The following is a 17,877-nucleotide window of genomic DNA, read 5'->3' as shown; positions in this document are numbered from 1 at the left end:
TGGAGCCGCTGCTCTAGTTCAGCCGAAAGGGGGAAGGGCGTGGAGTATTAATGAGTATTCAGCCCTAGCGATATTCCCCTGGCTTGAAGCCGCCCCAACAGAGTGCTGACGAGCGATCGACTTGGCCTCGGCCGAAAGCGACCTTTCTCTTCCAAGATGTGATTAGTATCACAGAAGGACAATTTTCTCCTATGCACTAATCACCTCTCACCTTACCCTCATCTCTATCTCTCTACATACACGTACAATGATACAGACACCGCCACGGCGGTGCTAGTAGAGGAAACGGCGGGGATCGGGCGAGCCACCAAAGACTCGGGTGTCATGTCAACAATAGCGATACACCAAAGGGTTTCACTTTTTGGACATACGTACAGTACGGTCAAGGCCAAGCTAGAATATTCACGACCGAGAATCCTAGAGGCGGTCTCGATTTTGTATATTTTAATTTTTCACTTTTGTCCCTACCTATTTCGGTCAGATCAACTTTCAATTTCGATTCTCTTTCACGCAGATCGTGTACATCCCTGTTGTTTCTGCCAGCTCTAATTACCATCCCATCGTTTTCCAGTGACCCCAGGTAGACTGTTTGCTAAAAGGGTCTTTGCGCGGATAAGAGAAATCTGGACTATCAATTTGGCTGCCTAAACCAACTAATCTTCGTTTTTCTCACTAAATGCCATGGGCTCTACGTCGTCCGCAGTAGTCCACCAGCCGGGTAATGCCTTGCTGTGGTTGGCTGGTGTAGCGAGTGGGCGGTGTAGCGAAACCAGGGCCGGCGGTCGCACTTAAGCTGCCCAAGGCGGGCTCGTGACTTGGAGGTGAGAGAGGGTTTACCGGACCGCCATTAGCCGGCGGAAAGAACAAAAAGAGGGCGACCTTGCAACCCTTTGAGCTAATTAGTAAGCCGAGAAGATGGTGGGAGGCAAGGGGGTGGTGAGTGAGTAGATTAGGGCCGGTGAGAAATGAAGTTGATTAGTGTGTGCGCACACATAGTTATTCTTTCAAAAGTGAGACTTAATCTACCTCGAATTGCCTGGGGCCTACTTGTCCTTGGAGGAGGTGAAAGCCAACCAAGTCTCAGAGCTGCATGTAGCGGTGCGTGGGTTTTGACCGCCAAGAAAGAAAAGCGATCATGAGAACGCTATGGCAGTAGAATCATCTCGTGGTACAGGATCATGGTATGAAGTAGCAATGTAAAAACTATAAGTAAGGAGAGGTTCACATGGAAAGCGGAATGATTTGTCCAGCTAGTCCTGGCATGACACATATGGTCAGTTCTGTATCCTATATTTTTCTCGACGTGCTTGAAAATCTCAAGCCACAAGCTCAACCGCCTCGCAACTAAAGTTTAGAGAACACTGGGGTACTGGCCGAAGAGCAAGAAACAACCCTCAAACTACGACTTCCTAAGCGAGACTTCGCTTCTTCCCGAGGCCCGGAAGTCATTCACCAAACCCTGGCCCTACTGACTTCATCTCTTCTTGTTTCTTACATCCCCCAAGACAAGCCAAAAGCCACTATTCCCAAAATCAGCCTTTTGGATGGTTCTCACCTCCTTGATCGCCCTTCTTCAAGATGTCGATGCTTTCCAACCATCAGAGGCTGGCCCACGTGAGCCGGATCTCGCAGCTCGAGAGCATTGTGGTGCCTCCGAGGTCCACCCCTACTTCAACCACCCCGATCCGAGATGAGCCCAAAACCTCTTCTCGACGCAAACGAGCAGCAACCTCGCAGAGCCCCCTGCAGACCCCCAAGCCGGTCAACACCCCACCCGGGGACGACGGCTTCTGGAGCCCGCCCACGTCGCCCGTGCAAGAGCTACAGGAGCCACAGTACACCAGGGTCGCGACCGACATCCGAATATCGCTGTTGGGGCCGGACCCCACCCTCGAGGCCGACTCGGAGGAGTTCAAGAAGCAGGCCAAGGAGATCAAGAAGGACTTGCAGCGGCTAACGCGGTACACACGGCGGCAGCACAGCAACCCGGCCACGATGGCCGAGTACTCGCGGATCCAGCGACCTTCATCGACGCCGGCATTGACAGCCATCGCCAGAGTTCCAACAATAATGACACAGCAGCAGCAACAACACCAACAACAAGAACAACAGCTACAGCAAATACCACCTCAGCAAAAGCTCGAGGAGCTGCAGCACGAGCACGAGTTCCGCCGGCGCTTCTCGGTCCAGGAGGGCCGCGACTTCCTGGCGGACTTCCTGCGGGTGCACTTCGCCGAGCACCGCGACCACGTCGCGATTCGGACGGCTAAGACGCTCGAGGAGATCAAGATGATCGGCAACGAGGAGGACGTGGCGAGCGGGGTGCGGCAGTGCCGCCGCCTGTTCAACGCGCCCGTGCTCAGCGACAGCGTCGGCTCTCTTCTGTACGAGGAGCTGCGGCAGGGCGAGGACCTCGACCACAGCCACGAGTGGCGCCCGTCCATCACCGACGATGACGACGAGAGAGTCTATGAAGAGGACAAAAAAAATGATGGTTTGCAGCAGAGCCGGGAAAATCGGAAGAAGGACAAGAAGAAGAAGAAAAAGATACCCGCGCCCGAAGAGCTCCGGCAGTGGCGTGTCGATGACTTCGAGAGGAGCAAGGCCGAGTTCATCGAGATGATGCAGCTGGCGGCAACGGCCCAGAATGTCAACGGCAACAACAGCAGCAACACCGCCCTCTGCAGGTGCGCGTCACTGGCCGGGCCGACGTCGACGTCTGGCTGCATGGCGTGTTCCCGACCACCCCCGGGCGGCCAGTCCTCCGAGCCCAACATCATCAGTTTCAAGCCCCGGAGAGACGGGGCGGCGCAGTCGTATGCCGCCAGATCAGAGGAGGAACTCGATGAATTAGCGAGGGAACTGCTGGCGGGCCGGAAGTCGGTGGACAGCATCTTGAGCGAGGTCAAGCGGCGGACATTTCGCGGGGCCGAGTTGATCGCGGCATCGCTGGCGGCCGGATATCAATGAGCAGATGATGATGCCTGGCCGTTGGTTATCTTCTTTCTTCTTTTGTTGCGATGAAGATGGAAGGGTTTTGTGGCGTTCAAAATGGGGATACCACATGATGAACGAGAATGAGAAAGCAACCTTGTGCACTTTCAAGTCAAAGTCAATCGTACGCTATGACTGCTCATGACCTAGATATTGAACCTGGAGATCTGCATCTCCAATTGGCGTCCATAGCCATTTCCATTAAACATTGAACCAATTGAAGCGCTGCACTCACTGACTTGAGCGTGTTGATGGATGTTCCTGGAGATGTGTGTCTATTGAACATTTCCACCTTTTTAAGCGAGCCGAGCCCCTCCCCAACTTTACGGGGACACCAGTAATTTAGGTTATCCCTTTTAAACTGCTGTGAAGCTTAGTACTTAACTTATTACTCGTATCCTACCCTTATATTAATGCTTATTTATTTATTTATTTTATAATTAATTAATATAAAACTAAAGTAATATATAAATATGTTTAATATAATTTATTATTAAATAGTTTATTTTTATTATATCTTAATATTTTTATACATAATTATTTAATTATAATATTTTAAATTAAATAAAATTACTCGTTATTTAATTCGTTACTCAATTTTTTTTATATATTCGTATATTATAATTTATTTTATTATAAATATTATACCGCTTTTTATTAATCGTATTTTATTTTAATAAATCTTTATTTTTATATTTATTAATCGTTAAACGCTTTTTTTATCTACTTATTATATATATTTTATATATTTTTAAAACTTTTAATAATAAGGGCTTTTTTAAGTTAAACTCGCGATTTTTAAACTCTTTAACACTTTAAAATAATTAAATTAACCTCTTTTAAAATATATATTTAATTATACATTAAGGTTATTTTAAAACTTATTTAACTTATACTTTCGTTATCTAATTTATAATATTTTAAATTAATATTAAAAAACTTTTTTAATAAATAAACCTTTATTTTTGATAAAAACAAGTATTTAATCGTATATTAAAAATTAAATAATAGTTAAAAGTTATAAGTATTAATCGTTTTTAAATATAATAAAGTAAGTGTAAGCGTTTAAATATATATATTTAATTTACTAATTATTTCGTTTAGTTAATAAAATATTAAATTAAATGTGTTTAATTTAAATTTAATATTAAGTTTTATAAAAATAGTAAAATACGCGACTTTAAAAGCGATTAAAAACTATATCTTTATTATATAATTTATTAACACTTTAATAAATAGATTAATCTTTTTTAAATACGCACGTTTTAATAATAAATAAAGGTTTATATATTAAATAAGCTTTTATACGTACGTACTAGTTCCAGGTTTAATCGAGGTTATATCGTTATATTTTATTATTTATATCTATCTTTAATACGAGCTACAAGGGGTATCGTATACCCCTTTTACTAAAATAAAAAAGGGGTTCTTACGCGTAGGTACGTAGCACCTTTTTTAAAGTAGTATAAATAGTTTTAATTTTAATTATTTTAATATTAGTAGTTTTTTATTTTAGTAATAAAATTAATTTATTCCCTTTTTTAAATACGGGCCTTCCCTTCCCGAGGGTTTCGTACGGATAGGTTACGCTAATTCGGTATTCGGTGCCTACTTAAGCCGTATAAGTAATGCTATACCTTTTTAATATTAATTTTATTAAGTAATAGGTTTATTTAATTAATTTTTTTAATTATTCGATAATAATAACGGTAATAAGGGAAGTTATTATATATTAACGTATATTATTTCTCGTTATAAATTAAAAAGAATAGTTTAAAAGTAATAATAATAATAGGGGTGTTATCGTATATCGCGATACGTTATACCTTATTAAGGATATATAAATCTAGTTTTTCGATTTACGTTTTTATACGTACGGTAAGGCTATTTATTAAAACTATTTACTTAACGGCTTTATTTAAGGATACTTTAGTAAGGGCGTTTACCGGGTTATTTTTTTTAATATAATAGATTTATAAGATTTTCTTTTTTTCGTACGACTTTTAAAAAGATATAATATCGATTATAAGCCTCTTTTTATTTATTATACCTAGCTTAATTAAATATTTATAAAGAAATTTTAAATTTATATAAAAGGTTATTAATATATTTTAGAATTCCAAGGTTTATATAATTTTTTTAAGCGTATTATTTAATATAATACTGTTATCTATATTTAAAGTTATGCTATATAGTTCGTTAATTAATATACTTCGTGTAACTCTTTTATATTTCGTCGAGCTTTAATAAATAATATTATTTTATATTTCGAACTAGTTTTTTATATAATTTATCTCTTAATATAATAAGATTAAGTATTTAAATTAAAAAGTTAAATCTTTATTATTTATAACCGAGTTATTAATAAAAATATATATTTTTATATAATAAAGGTTAAGCGGGATAACGTTAGAGACCCACCTTTAGGCCCCCTGTTAACCAGCCACTTAATTTTTCACCCCCTTTAAAATTTTGTAACTCATTTATTAATTCCTTATCGTTCTCTTTTAGATTTTATTTATAAAGTATTACTATTTAATTATAAACTAATACTTTAAAAAAAAGCTTTAAAAACCTTTAAATTATATCGTAAATAGTACTCTAATTAAATAAGCCGCTTAAGAATACGGTATTCTTAGGTTAACGCTTTAAAACCGGCTTAAATGTTAATACTCTCGATTAGAAAGTATAGTAGATCTATAAAGGCTTAGTCTTAACTAAGAGAAGTACTTGTCGTTATGAATTATCGCTTAGCAGGCTTTAGGGCTTCCTCTAACGCACGTTTAAGTAAAAGAATTCGCCGAACGTATCCTCCGAGCTTAAAAGGACCCCGAACCACTCGGTAAAAAGTAGCTGCAAGCCTTTTTACATAGAAATCCTACTATAAAGGCCTAGAGAGCCCGATTTATCGATTTAAAGCGTATTAATAGAGCTTTTATTAAAGTAATTCGGTTATAGTTTTAGCGGCTTAAATAACCCGAGATTTAAGAAGTTAAACCGGCTAATCGTTATAATATAAACGAAGTAAGGGTTTTAAAAGGTATCGAATCGAACGGTTTAATACTTAAAAGTATTAAAAACCGGTTTATTTAAAAAAAATAGCCTAGTTTAAAAGCTTAAACCTCTTTTATTAAATACGTATCTACTTAAAGGCATATATTACCTCTATTAGTTATTTTTAAGGGTAAAACCGTTTAATAATAATAATTTCTTTTTAATTTAAATCTTTTTAAAGGCTAGTAGTTTACCGTAACGGAGAATAGATAAATAATAGATAAGACGGTTATCGAATAGCTCGAAAAAAATCTTTATCTCGAATACCGCCTCGAAAGACCTTTCGAAATACCGGCTACTCGTTATAAATAGCTACGGAAGCTATAAAACGACCGATTTTATATATTTATATTTCCGCTATCGTATTCGCCTTCTTTTTTTACCCCCTTATATAACCCATGTTTTATAGCCTCTCGATTTAACCGTCTTCAGCGCTCTTAAATCGGCATATCGAAAAGTACTCAAGAATTTAAACTAATTAATAAACTCGACGGTAATCAGTAAGCGATATTTCCTTTAATGCTGTTAAAAAGCACGTTCGGAAACACTCTCGGGCTAGAATATCCGAAGTAGCTAAAGGGTAGCCGGTCTTTAGCCAGTAAGCATAGCAAAACCACTATTAAGCTCGCATCTACTCAAAAACACTAGCTATACGACGGCCGATCCTATTAAGACAAGGCCTAACGAGTTTAATAAAGCCTTCTATACGCCCCGGAATACTACTTAGGGTTCGGATATTATTTAATCGATTTTAAGAAAATCGAAAGAGTTTAGAAAATAAGTACGACTTATTAACTTATTAAAAGAGTATATAACTATATAACGCTAATTATTCTAGAAAGTTTAAAAAGTATTCGATAAAAAGAAAGTATAGGTTACTATTCTATAGAGGCAAGTTAAAGCACTCTAGGCTTAATTAAAGGCTATGAGGCTAAAGAAATAAAAGAAGGTTAATTTAAGCTCGAATTCGAAGTTTATAAAAATTAAAGATATATAACGCACGTAACTAGTTATTAATAAAGCTAAAAATAATCCTAATAAAGAGAGTAATAGTAATAGTAATAAAGCTAGTTCTTATATAATTATTACAGTAAGGACGAGCTAAAAAGACGGTGTTAAATTAAAGGGGTTAATTTAAGCGAACTAGTTAACAAGGGGCTCGAAGTAAGGGGGGGCTTAAAGGTGGGTCTCTAACGTTATATTTTAAGCCGCGTATCGAGTTTTAAATTTTTTAATTAATACGTTCGTTTAAGCTCTTAATATTCTTATTTTTTAAGGTTTATATTTAAACGATAATAAATAGGTTACACGTTATTTTTAATTAATAAATAAATATTAAGTATACTTTTCTTACTCGTTAAGAGATATAGTACTAGTTTTTATTAATAACCTTCGAATTAATAAGCTTTAATTATTTAGCTTATCCTTTTTATTCGAAAAGAATATTATACGATTTTAGTCGAATTTTATTTCCGTTAAATTTTATTAGCGTGTTTTCGGTTAAGATGCTTTTCGGCTTTATATAAAATCGTTACTTTATTAGCTTTTTTCTTTTTTTTAAGAAAAAGGGGCTATAGCGAAGCTAAACGTATCGTTAGTTTATATTATTATAAAGCCGAAAATATCCGGTTTATTCGTAATAAATAATAAGTAGGCGTTATATGTTAAAACTATTATTTTTAGATTTTATACGTAGTGATTATAATACGTTTTAAATTAGTAAAGTCTCGATTTTATTAGTTCGTATAGATGTAATACGATTTAAAATAGCGTCTCTTCGAGATATTAAGTTTTTAGCTTTGCCGATAAACGTGTATAAATTAGTCGGTTTAATTTATTATACGATTAAATATATGCTTATATAATATCGCGTAGCTTATTTTATACGTTAAAGTATTAGATTAAGGTCGGTTTAAAGGCTAGTAAAAGTTTTTATTTTATCTTTTAAATTACTAATAACTAAGTTAAAATAGCCTCCTTTTTAATATTTTTATAACCTTATATTACGAGCTTAAACTTTTTATATAGCTTTATAGTTTTTCTTTTAATTTCTTATATAAGCCGTGTTTTAAAGATTTTCCGGGTAGTATATTTACCGGGTCGAATCGAATAAGTTCGAAAACTTTTTATGCGGCGAGATTATTAATTTCCTTCGCGTTAAACTTTTAAAATAGATATTTAAACGAGGTAATAACGCCGTTTTATTAGAGCTTAATTATTAAGTCGTAATTCTTTTATTTTTTTTAGGTAAGAAATACGGCGGTTAGAACATTCCGGAGTGGATATTTTCTAAGTCGTTCCCGGCTACGTTATACGAGAGCTACCGTAATTTCCTCGGCTATCGGTTTAATATCTAGGGTATTTACCAGTTATTTTAGATCTAGTTATATATACGGCTCGTTATACGGTTCTCTAGCCTCTTCCCGGTAGTACGGCTTAATTTAAGTTATTCGAAAAGCTTTCGGGCCGTTTAAGGTGTTCACCCGGATCGTACGGTTTTCGATAGCTACTATCTTATATAGTCCGGTTTATCCTTTTTTTTTTATTAAATTAAGACTTTATTTCAGAGCGGGAGTATTAAAATATTATGGATAGCCGGTTCGTTCCGGGTATTTAAAGCTCGGTAAATATTAATATCTATACGTATTTTTTAAAGTATCTTTATTATTTTTTATACGGCTTCTCTTCGTGCCTATATTTCTAGTAACGATAGTAAGTTTTTATCGATACGAGGGTATATTTCGAATATAAGTAAGCTAAGTACTAAGCCGTCGGAGCTAGCCGTATTATTTAAAGCATTATTTCGATATTCGTTTAATAACCGAGATCCTTCTATAGGATATTAAAGGCCCTACGTAGCGAAACGTGCGCTCGTTTTATTTTATTTATTATTTAATAAGCTTCGATAAATATTTATTTATAAGTAATTTTTATTATTCGTATATAGTTTCGAAATTATTTTTAAAAGTATATACCCGGATTATACGAGATATAATTAAAAGGTTTTTAATATATATATATTTAATATTTATAAAGGGTATTTTAAGTATTTTATATATTAAGCGAATATAAGAATATAGCCGTTTAAAAAAACGTATTTAAATCGATTATATAAAATACGTTTTATTTATTAACGTAAATAATATTTATAATAATTTCGTAATTAAAGTCGTATTTATTTTATAATAAGAATTTAAATCTGTATAACGCCGAATCGTGCGATTAGTATTAAGAATAAAACTTTTAAATCTGGTTAAGAATAGTGAAATTAATGTTATTATAGCCGGCGTTCTTTAAAAGCGTATAAAGCTTCTTTATATAAAAGTGTTTAAACTATTAATAGAGGTATTAAAGCTGTTTTTTAATAAAATATAACGTTATTTCTATACGGCCGGTATTAAACAACGAGTGTCTTTATTTTTTAACTATAAGTAATATCTCGCCGTTTTTTCGTATAATAAAATTAAAAATATTATTATAATACGCTTTAAACCGGTTAATATTATAAAATAAGAATAGGAAAAAGGTTATACTATTTAAGATATAATACCTGTATTACGATCAGCGGGTTAGTCCCTTACGAGGTAGCACTTAAGGCGTAGAATTAGATAAAAATAACCCGAAGAGTCATTTCCAAAGCTTTTGCTTTATAGCTTAATAATTAGTCTAAACGTATTATAATATAACAACTCTTCGCCCTTATTAAATAGGAGACGTGGGTTCGATTCCAACACTTGCTAAACAGGAGCTCTCTCTAGCTGCTTAGGCAAGATCGTTAGTAAGCAGGCAAGGCCTTGTACGGGCTGGTTACTCGTATAAAAGCTTTAGGGTTTCTTTATACCGAGCTTAAATAAGTTATATAGTATTAAGGGTTTATCGCCTTAAGTATAAGGGTATACCTTTAAAGAAAGGGTATAGTATTACGATCGGCGGGTTAGTTCTTTACGAGGTAGTACTTAAGGCGTAGAATTAAATAAAAATAACTCGAAGAGTTATTTCCGAAGCTTTTACTTTATAGCTTAGTAGTTAGTTTACACGCATTATAACACGTATATTATTTATATCTTTAAGGAGGACTTCCTACTAGCGTTTTTAAAAGCGTTCTAATGTAACGAACGCTATCAGGGGTCCAAATGGAAACCTGGTAAGACGTACCGAAGGGTTTATATTTAACAGTATAAGAGAGTATCTAAACGTGCGACAGAAATCCGCTTTTATCGATATAATATGTAATAGCCGTAGGAAATAAAAAAGGGGTGACTGAGGTGCGCTTAATTTAAAGATGTTTATAATAGAGTCGTTAAGGCTATTTATTTTATTAATAAATTAAATTAGTATTTAAATTAATTATTAAAATAAAAAACGTTTATATAAAAATATATAGGAAACGTTTATCGTTATATATCTAATCTCCCCTTTATTAATTTTTCGGGATCACTTTTAGCTCACGGTAATCCGTTAGTAGCTTACGGTAATCCATCTCCTAGATTACGGTGATCTATCTTTTAAATTACGATAATTTATCCTTAGTTAACTTATTATAGGCGTCGTCTCTTCGTTATCCCGTAATTTCGTTACGTAACCCGTCGTCCTTCTTCCCGCGTTTATCCGTACCCGTCTTATCGCCGCGCGGGCTAAGACTGCTTAATTTACTATACGTTATTAAAATACGATCGGGTTTATATTAATATAATTAGCGGTACGATCGCTAATTATAATATCGTAACTAGGTTAAGTTATTATATTTCCGTGCCGATAAATAGAGTTTTAGCCGTATAATTAGGTCGGGTTATAATACTATCCTCCTTTTTCTAATTGTTTTATTTTTAAAATACAGATTTTATAAATACCCTTATTTTCTTTATCTCGTTAATTTTAATAAGTTCCTTTTTTTCTTATTTTTATTATAATATATATTTATTATATTATTTAATCGTATTAAAAAACCTCGATTAAAAAAAACTATTACGCGTTTAGCTCTTACTATTAATATAAAATTTACGGGTAATTTAACCAGTATATTTTATACTCGTTATTTTCGTTAAAACTTAACTTATCGCATAAACGAGAAATCGTCTCGTTATTTAAAGTACATCCGGGTCGGTCGTTCTTACGACGGCATTTTCGTCGCGTTAGTTTTAACGAAGCTAGCTACTTAATAAAAAAAACTAAAAGTAAAAGAATTAAATATAAAGAAAGCCCTATTTCTATTATAAATATAGTTATCTACTACTTTAAGTCGTTTAGCCCGTCTCCGTCGTATAAAAAAAGTTATGGCGGAAAAGCGTTCGGAAGCGTTTCGTCGGGGAATACAGGAGCTGGACGAGAAGGACAGTATTTCCTTTTCGATCACTAACTAAGAAAATTTCGTCCTAAGTAACCTGCGTTCTTTTAGGCGTCTCCGGGGATATTAATTAATCGTTTTTTAATTTAAGCGACTTTCCGGAGCCCGGCCTATTAATTCCTACCGAAAGAGTTCTCCCTTAAACTCCTAGAGTTCTTTAACGGCGTTTTTTAAATATTTCTTAAATTCTTATATATTATTTTTTAATAAGTAACCCTTTTATTAAACGAGGTATTTCTATCCTCGGCCGATCTTCCTTTTATTAATAATCCTTTCGATTTCGTACTCGTATTAATTTATTTCGACCTCTAATTAAGTATTAAGTATTACGTATATTAAGGCTAGTTTAAGTAAAGAAATATAAAATATTAAGTATATTTTTATAGTTTTAAATAATAATAATCGGTAATTAGTTTTTAAAATAACTTTTACGATTTTAAATAGTTCGATCTTTTTAAAATCTAATTTATTATTAAGTCGTTTAGTTTTAATATTATATCGTAAGAGGTAAACCTTTTCTCCCTCTTTAAAGGTTAATCCCTTTAACCTTATTTTATCGGCATATTTCTTTATCCGTTCTTAAAAGAAAGTGAGGTCCTATTATAAAGCAGTCTGGAATTCTTTTAGTTTCTCGATTCGTATAGTCGCGGCTGGTGTTAGCTCTCCTTCCAAGGGTTATTTAATAATTTCCGGGTTATACCCATAGTTCGCTCGAAATAATAAAATACGTATAGTTTTATTATTTACGTTATTATATACGAACTACGTTATAAGTAATAGTTTTACCCAGTTATTTTACTCGTAATTAACGTAATATTATAAGTACTGCTTTAAAATTTAATTTATTCGTTCGGTTTATTTATCCGTTTAATAGTAGTAAGTTATAGATAGTTTATGCTTTACGTCTAGCTGCGTTATGAATAATTTCTAGAACTTGGCGGTAAATAGCTTATCTCGGTCGGAAATAATCGTTTCCGGCAGCCCGTATTAGCTAATAACGGTTCTAAGGAACGTATACGCGAAATCGTTAGTATCGCTAAATTCTTTATACGGAAAAAAGTAGGTGTACTTTATAAGCTTATCCGTAATTATTAGTATATTATCATATTCGACCTTAATTAGTAGTTCCGTTAATAAGGGTAGTTTAATAACGAAATTAAGCGCGATCGTTTTTTATACTCTATTCGGTAATAAAATCGGTTATAGTTCCTTATAAGGTTTATATCTAGCGGCTTTAGCTTTATTATATAAGTCGTATTTGCTAATTACTTTAGTTATAAGGGGCTTTAGGTTTTTATAGTCGAATTACTTAGTAATTCGCTTTTAAGTCTTAAAGACTCTTTAATATCCGTGCGCGGGGTATTTATAGAAATCCTTAATAAAATCTTCCCGGTGCTACTTAGGGATATAGATCTTGTTTCGGTAAAAGATAAAACCGTCGCGGTTTTTAAAATAATCCCTAGCGTAATAAACGAAATCGAGGGTTCGGTTTAATTACTTAAACTTAATAACCTATTCGTCGTTATATTAAATATAATTCGTAGCGTTTAATTATTATAACGGTATAAGGTTACCGTTTTAATCCTATTTAAGGATAGTCCTGGTTTTAAGTAGGACTTCCTCTTAATAGTCGGGTCGTCTACTTAGTACGTCGGCGCGACCGTTCTCGCTACCTTTTCGATAAATAATAACGAAGTTAAATTCCGAAAGAAATTTAAACTATCGTACTTATCGTTTATTTAGCTCCTTTATAGTAATAAACGTTATAAGATTCTTATAATCGGTATAAACCTTTATTAACTCTATTATTCCGTTAAAATAATGTTTTTATTTTTCGAATACCTTAATAATAGCTATTAGCTCTGTATTATAAATTTAATAGTTAAGCTCGGGTCCCTTTAATTTTTTCGAAAAGAATACGATAGGGTGCGACTTCCCGTTATCGTTCCGTTAATTTAGTTGCCCTCCGATCGTATAGTTCGATACGTCGGTCTCGATTTTAAAGGGTCTTACGGGATTTGCTACGCAAAGTATTAGTTCGTTAACGATCCGCTCTTTTATAGCTTAAAAGGCTTTTTCTTCTTTATCGGTCTATATAAATAGGGTATCCTTTTTAGTTAGGTTTATTAGGGGTATCGCTATCTTATTAAATCCGGGACGAAAATCTGGTAATAGTTAGCTAGTCCTAAGAAGGATTTAATTTTTATAGCGTTTATAGGCGTCGGCTACTCTTTAACTATTACTACTTTAAAGGATTTTATTCGGATCTCCCCTAAAAATATAACGTATCTTATAAAGGTAACCTAGGTCTAGTGGAATACGCTCTTTTCTAGGTTAACTAGCAGGTTAGCGTTTTATAGCTTTTAAAATATTAACTTAACGTACTCCTTATATTATTCTTCGTTCTTAAAATAAATAAAAATATCGTTAAAATATATTATAACGAACTTATCGAGGTACTCGCATAAAATATAATTAATTATTAATTAAAAGCTAATTAACGCGTTAATTAACCTAAACGGCATAGCTTAATACTCGAAATATTTATATTTCGTTTAGAACGTAGTTTTCTATTCTTTTCTTTTTTTAATACGGATTAGGTTATATATATTAAGGAAGTTAAGTATTATAAAGATTTCGGCGTATAATAACTTATTCCGTAGGTTATTAATTAAAAGTAAAGGGTACCGGTTCTTAATAATAATTTCGTTAAACTTTCGGTAATCGATATATATACGCCACTTAGGTTTCCCGTCCTTACTCTTTTTTAAAATAAAGAGGATAGGGAAGCCTGCTAGCGATATAGATAGTCGTATAACCCTTTTTTCTAAGTTCTCCGTAATATACTCCTTTAAGGCCTATTCGTACTCCCGGTTAAGTTTATATATAGGTATAAATAAGGGTTCCTTCCTATCTTTAAGGGGTATTTCGTAATCTTACCGTATGTAAGGCGGTAAGCCGGTCTTTAGTTTCCCGTTAAAAAGGTTTTCGAATTACCGGTACTCTTCTAATATAATCGTCGTAATATTCGGCTTAAGTTTTTTAATAATAATATATACTTTAAATATTTTAGGTTTATTAAGGGGTTACTTTTTAAACCGTTATTTATTAATTAAACCTTTTTTTAATATATCTTATTAAAATTAGCCTATTTTTTAATTAATTTTAAAATTACTTACCCGTAATTAAGGTATCCTTAAAATTATATCGTATCTTGCGACGTCCGTAATATTATACGAGATTCGTTTATAGCGTTCTCCGATATCGACCAGAAAGTTCGCGACTTCCTTCCGTACTTCTCTATTTTTATAAGTTATAAATCTTTTATTAATAGTCCTAAATCGGTATAGGGCGTTTTTTTCTTACTATTTAAGTTTTAAGTAATTAATAATTTATAATATAATATAATTTCTTTACGCTCCGCTATCGAGTAAAGCTTTAATATAAACTCCCTTTACGTTTATTATTAAAATAATATACTTATAAATAGCTCGATTATCCGTTATTTAATACAGGGACCTTTCCTAGTCCGCCTGGTATTATCCCCTTATATTCGGCGGCGTTTATTTCCCGACCGATATTCTTTTAGGTAAGTAATAAACTCTTACGATCGATCGTTTTATCGCCGCTATCGTTCCCTTCTTTCTTTATAAGAAACTTCTTAATACGTTAACGGAGGTGTTTTTATACTTCTCCCCGTATATAATACTATCCCTAATACTTAGGATTCGGGTCTTTCGGGTAATTCGGAAGTTTATTAAGTTCGCTAAAATTTATAAGCGCTTTATAAGTCCCTAATTATAATAAGGGGGTTCTCCTATTAAGCGTATACCTATGCGTTTTAAAAGCATTAGGCGCTTTCTTTTAAACGTCTATAGGCTCGCGATTTTTCCTAGGCGTGTTCGAGGTATTAGTCCTCGAAATACTCCTTTTAATCCCGTCTTTTTAAGTAATATTTTCGTAACTATTTTAAATCTTTTTATATTAATAAATACGCGCGTCGTTTATTAAAGATCGATATTTTAACTTTCTTAATTATATAGTCGAGGTATGGGTTTATAATAGCTCGTTTATTAATTCGTCGGGGAAACTATTTATTTTTTAGTTTCTCCGCGAAATATTTTATATAAGCGTCGTGTACGTATAAAATCTACGAGAGCGTAAAGTATATTTCGCTTATAAGGGAGATTTAAGGGTTATCGCTTACTACGTAATTACCGCGAACTCTTTAAGCGAATCCTGCCGTAATAAGTACTTAGCGTAAGTATTTTAAATCGGAGTAAGGGACGCTTAAGATAACTAGCTATCCGTCGTTTTTAAGGTTTCTAAACTCGGTAATCTCGTTTATAAGTTCCTTTATTAATATACCGATTAATCGTTTATAATTAACGGGTTACTCTTTTTAATTAATAATTTTATTACTATTATTAAAACTATCGAGGGCGAGATTATAAATTAAAGCGAAATCTCTACTTATTATAGCAACGCTCCGCTTAGGGCTCCTCTTCGTTTTTAAAGCTTTAAAAAACTATCCGGTTCCTTCCTTATTTATTAAGTAAAGGGTACACTTATTATCGTAATAAACTATTTAAAATAAGCTACCGTGTTTAGTAATAACGCTATTTCTTTTAATAATTAATATAAGGGCGTCCTCGCTTATCGTAGCGTTAATATATCGTCCGTTTAAGACTTTCCGAAAATCCTTTTTCGAAGCTCGGTATTTTCGTAAATAATACCCCTTTTTTAATAATTATAATAGGTAACGTTCTATTTTTTATTATTTTTATCGTATTTAATAGTATCGGGATCTATAGGTTTACTATAATAGCTATACGCGGTAATATTCTTTAGCTATATGTTATAATAGTAACGTAATTATTTTATATTAGCCTAAATTTAATTAATTTACCGTTATTATCCGCCTTACTTTTCGCGGCGTTATTTATATATACGGGTATCGATCTTAATTATAAGTTCTATATACGAAAAGAAATTATTAAAGGTATTAAGCCGGCTAAATTTATCCTTAACGTTTTCTTTTAATCCTTAATAATATATTATAATTTTAATAGTTTTAATATAGTTTAGTCGAATTATAATACGTCGGAATTCGGCGGTATAAAAGGCGGTTAATCCTTTTTACTTAAAAGTCTTAAGCTTTTTTTTTACCTATCGTTTTTTATCGGGGTCTTAAAAAAATGATTTAAAGGCGTCCTCGAAACTATCGTAATTTTTAAAAATACGTTATACCTCCGTGCGGCACAGTTCGATTTATTAATCGTTTTTTACAAGTTTATCGAAGTAAGGTTCGAACTAAGCGAATATTTTACTTTTAAAAAACGAGGCGGCGTAAATAACTCGTTAAGTAAGGTTTTTAAATATTCTTTTATAAAACCGTTAATAAGCTTTAATTTAAACGAGGAATTTTCGGAAGTTCCCGCTCGTTCTATCGAATAGCGTAAGTAAACTAATCTTTATTCCCTTCTTTAAAACGATAAGGGTTTAAATAATATTAGCGGCGGTACGGAAAAAACGTACTTCTTCGCGTAGCTTATTAATATCGGGTGTTTAATTTAGGTTTTCTTTTATTAAAAAGGTGTTACGTTTTTTTTCGAGCTTAGCGTAATAGTGTTAATAATTAACGCTTTTTTATTTAAGCTCCTAAATTCGCTTAATTAACGCCTAGCGGGTAAAGCCGTTATTATTATCGTCGCTATTTACCTTTATAACGAGATTTTACTAAGAGGTATTTACGGTAATAATAGAGGCCTTCCCGTAGCGAGGGGTATTATTAAATCCAGGTGTAAATATAGTTCCTATAAGTGCTATTACTTAAAGGTTTAGGTAATAACTCGTAAAAATAAAAGTAATTAAAATATAACGAACGCTATTAAAAGTCTAAATAAAAACCTGGTAAGACGTATTAAAGGGTTTATATTTAATAATACGAGAGAGTATTTAAACGTGTAATAAAAGTCCGCTTTTATTAATATAATATATAATAGCCGTAAAAATAAAAAAAGGGGTAATTAAAGTACGCTTAATTTAAAAATGTTTATAATAGAGTTGTTAAAGCTATTTATTTTATTAATAAGTTAAATTAATACTTAAATTAATTATTAAAATAAAGAGCGTTTATATAAAAATATATAAGAAACGTTTATCGTTATATATCTAATCTCCCCTTTATTAATCTTCCGGGATCACTTTTAATTTATGGTAATCCGTTGGTGGCTCACGGTAATCCATCTCTTAAATCACGATGATCCGTTGGTGGCTTACGGTAATCCATCTCCTAGATCACGGTAATCTATCCTTAGTTAGTTTACTACGGGCGTCGTCCCTTCGCTGTTCCGTAGCTTCGTTACGTGACCCGTCGTTCTTTTTCCCGCGTTTATCCGTACCCGTCCCATCGCCGCGCGGGCTAGGATTACTTAACTTGCTGTGCGTTGTTAAAGTGCGATCGGGTTTATATTAGTATAGCT

General features: G+C 33.5%; 1 protein-coding gene across 1 annotated transcript; it reads left to right on the top strand.

Annotated features, from left to right (window-relative positions):
* Positions 1–1,578: 1,578 nt before the first annotated feature.
* PG994_002603 (uncharacterized protein) lies at positions 1,579–2,970 on the top strand (the record flags this gene model as incomplete). Its single annotated transcript, XM_066854012.1, has 1 exon — positions 1,579–2,970. One exon carries the CDS (start codon positions 1,579–1,581, stop codon positions 2,968–2,970), a length of 1,392 nt encoding a protein of 463 aa, XP_066719867.1.
* Positions 2,971–17,877: the final 14,907 nt, after the last annotated feature.

This window comes from Apiospora phragmitis (genome assembly GCF_038363925.1).
Source record: "Apiospora phragmitis strain CBS 135458 chromosome Unknown utg000003l:1.0-2676785.0:1.0-2680665.0, whole genome shotgun sequence".
NCBI lineage: Eukaryota > Fungi > Ascomycota > Sordariomycetes > Amphisphaeriales > Apiosporaceae > Apiospora > Apiospora phragmitis.
The sequence above is the reverse complement of the archived record's forward strand: the minus strand, read 5'-3'. Positions and strand labels throughout refer to the sequence as shown.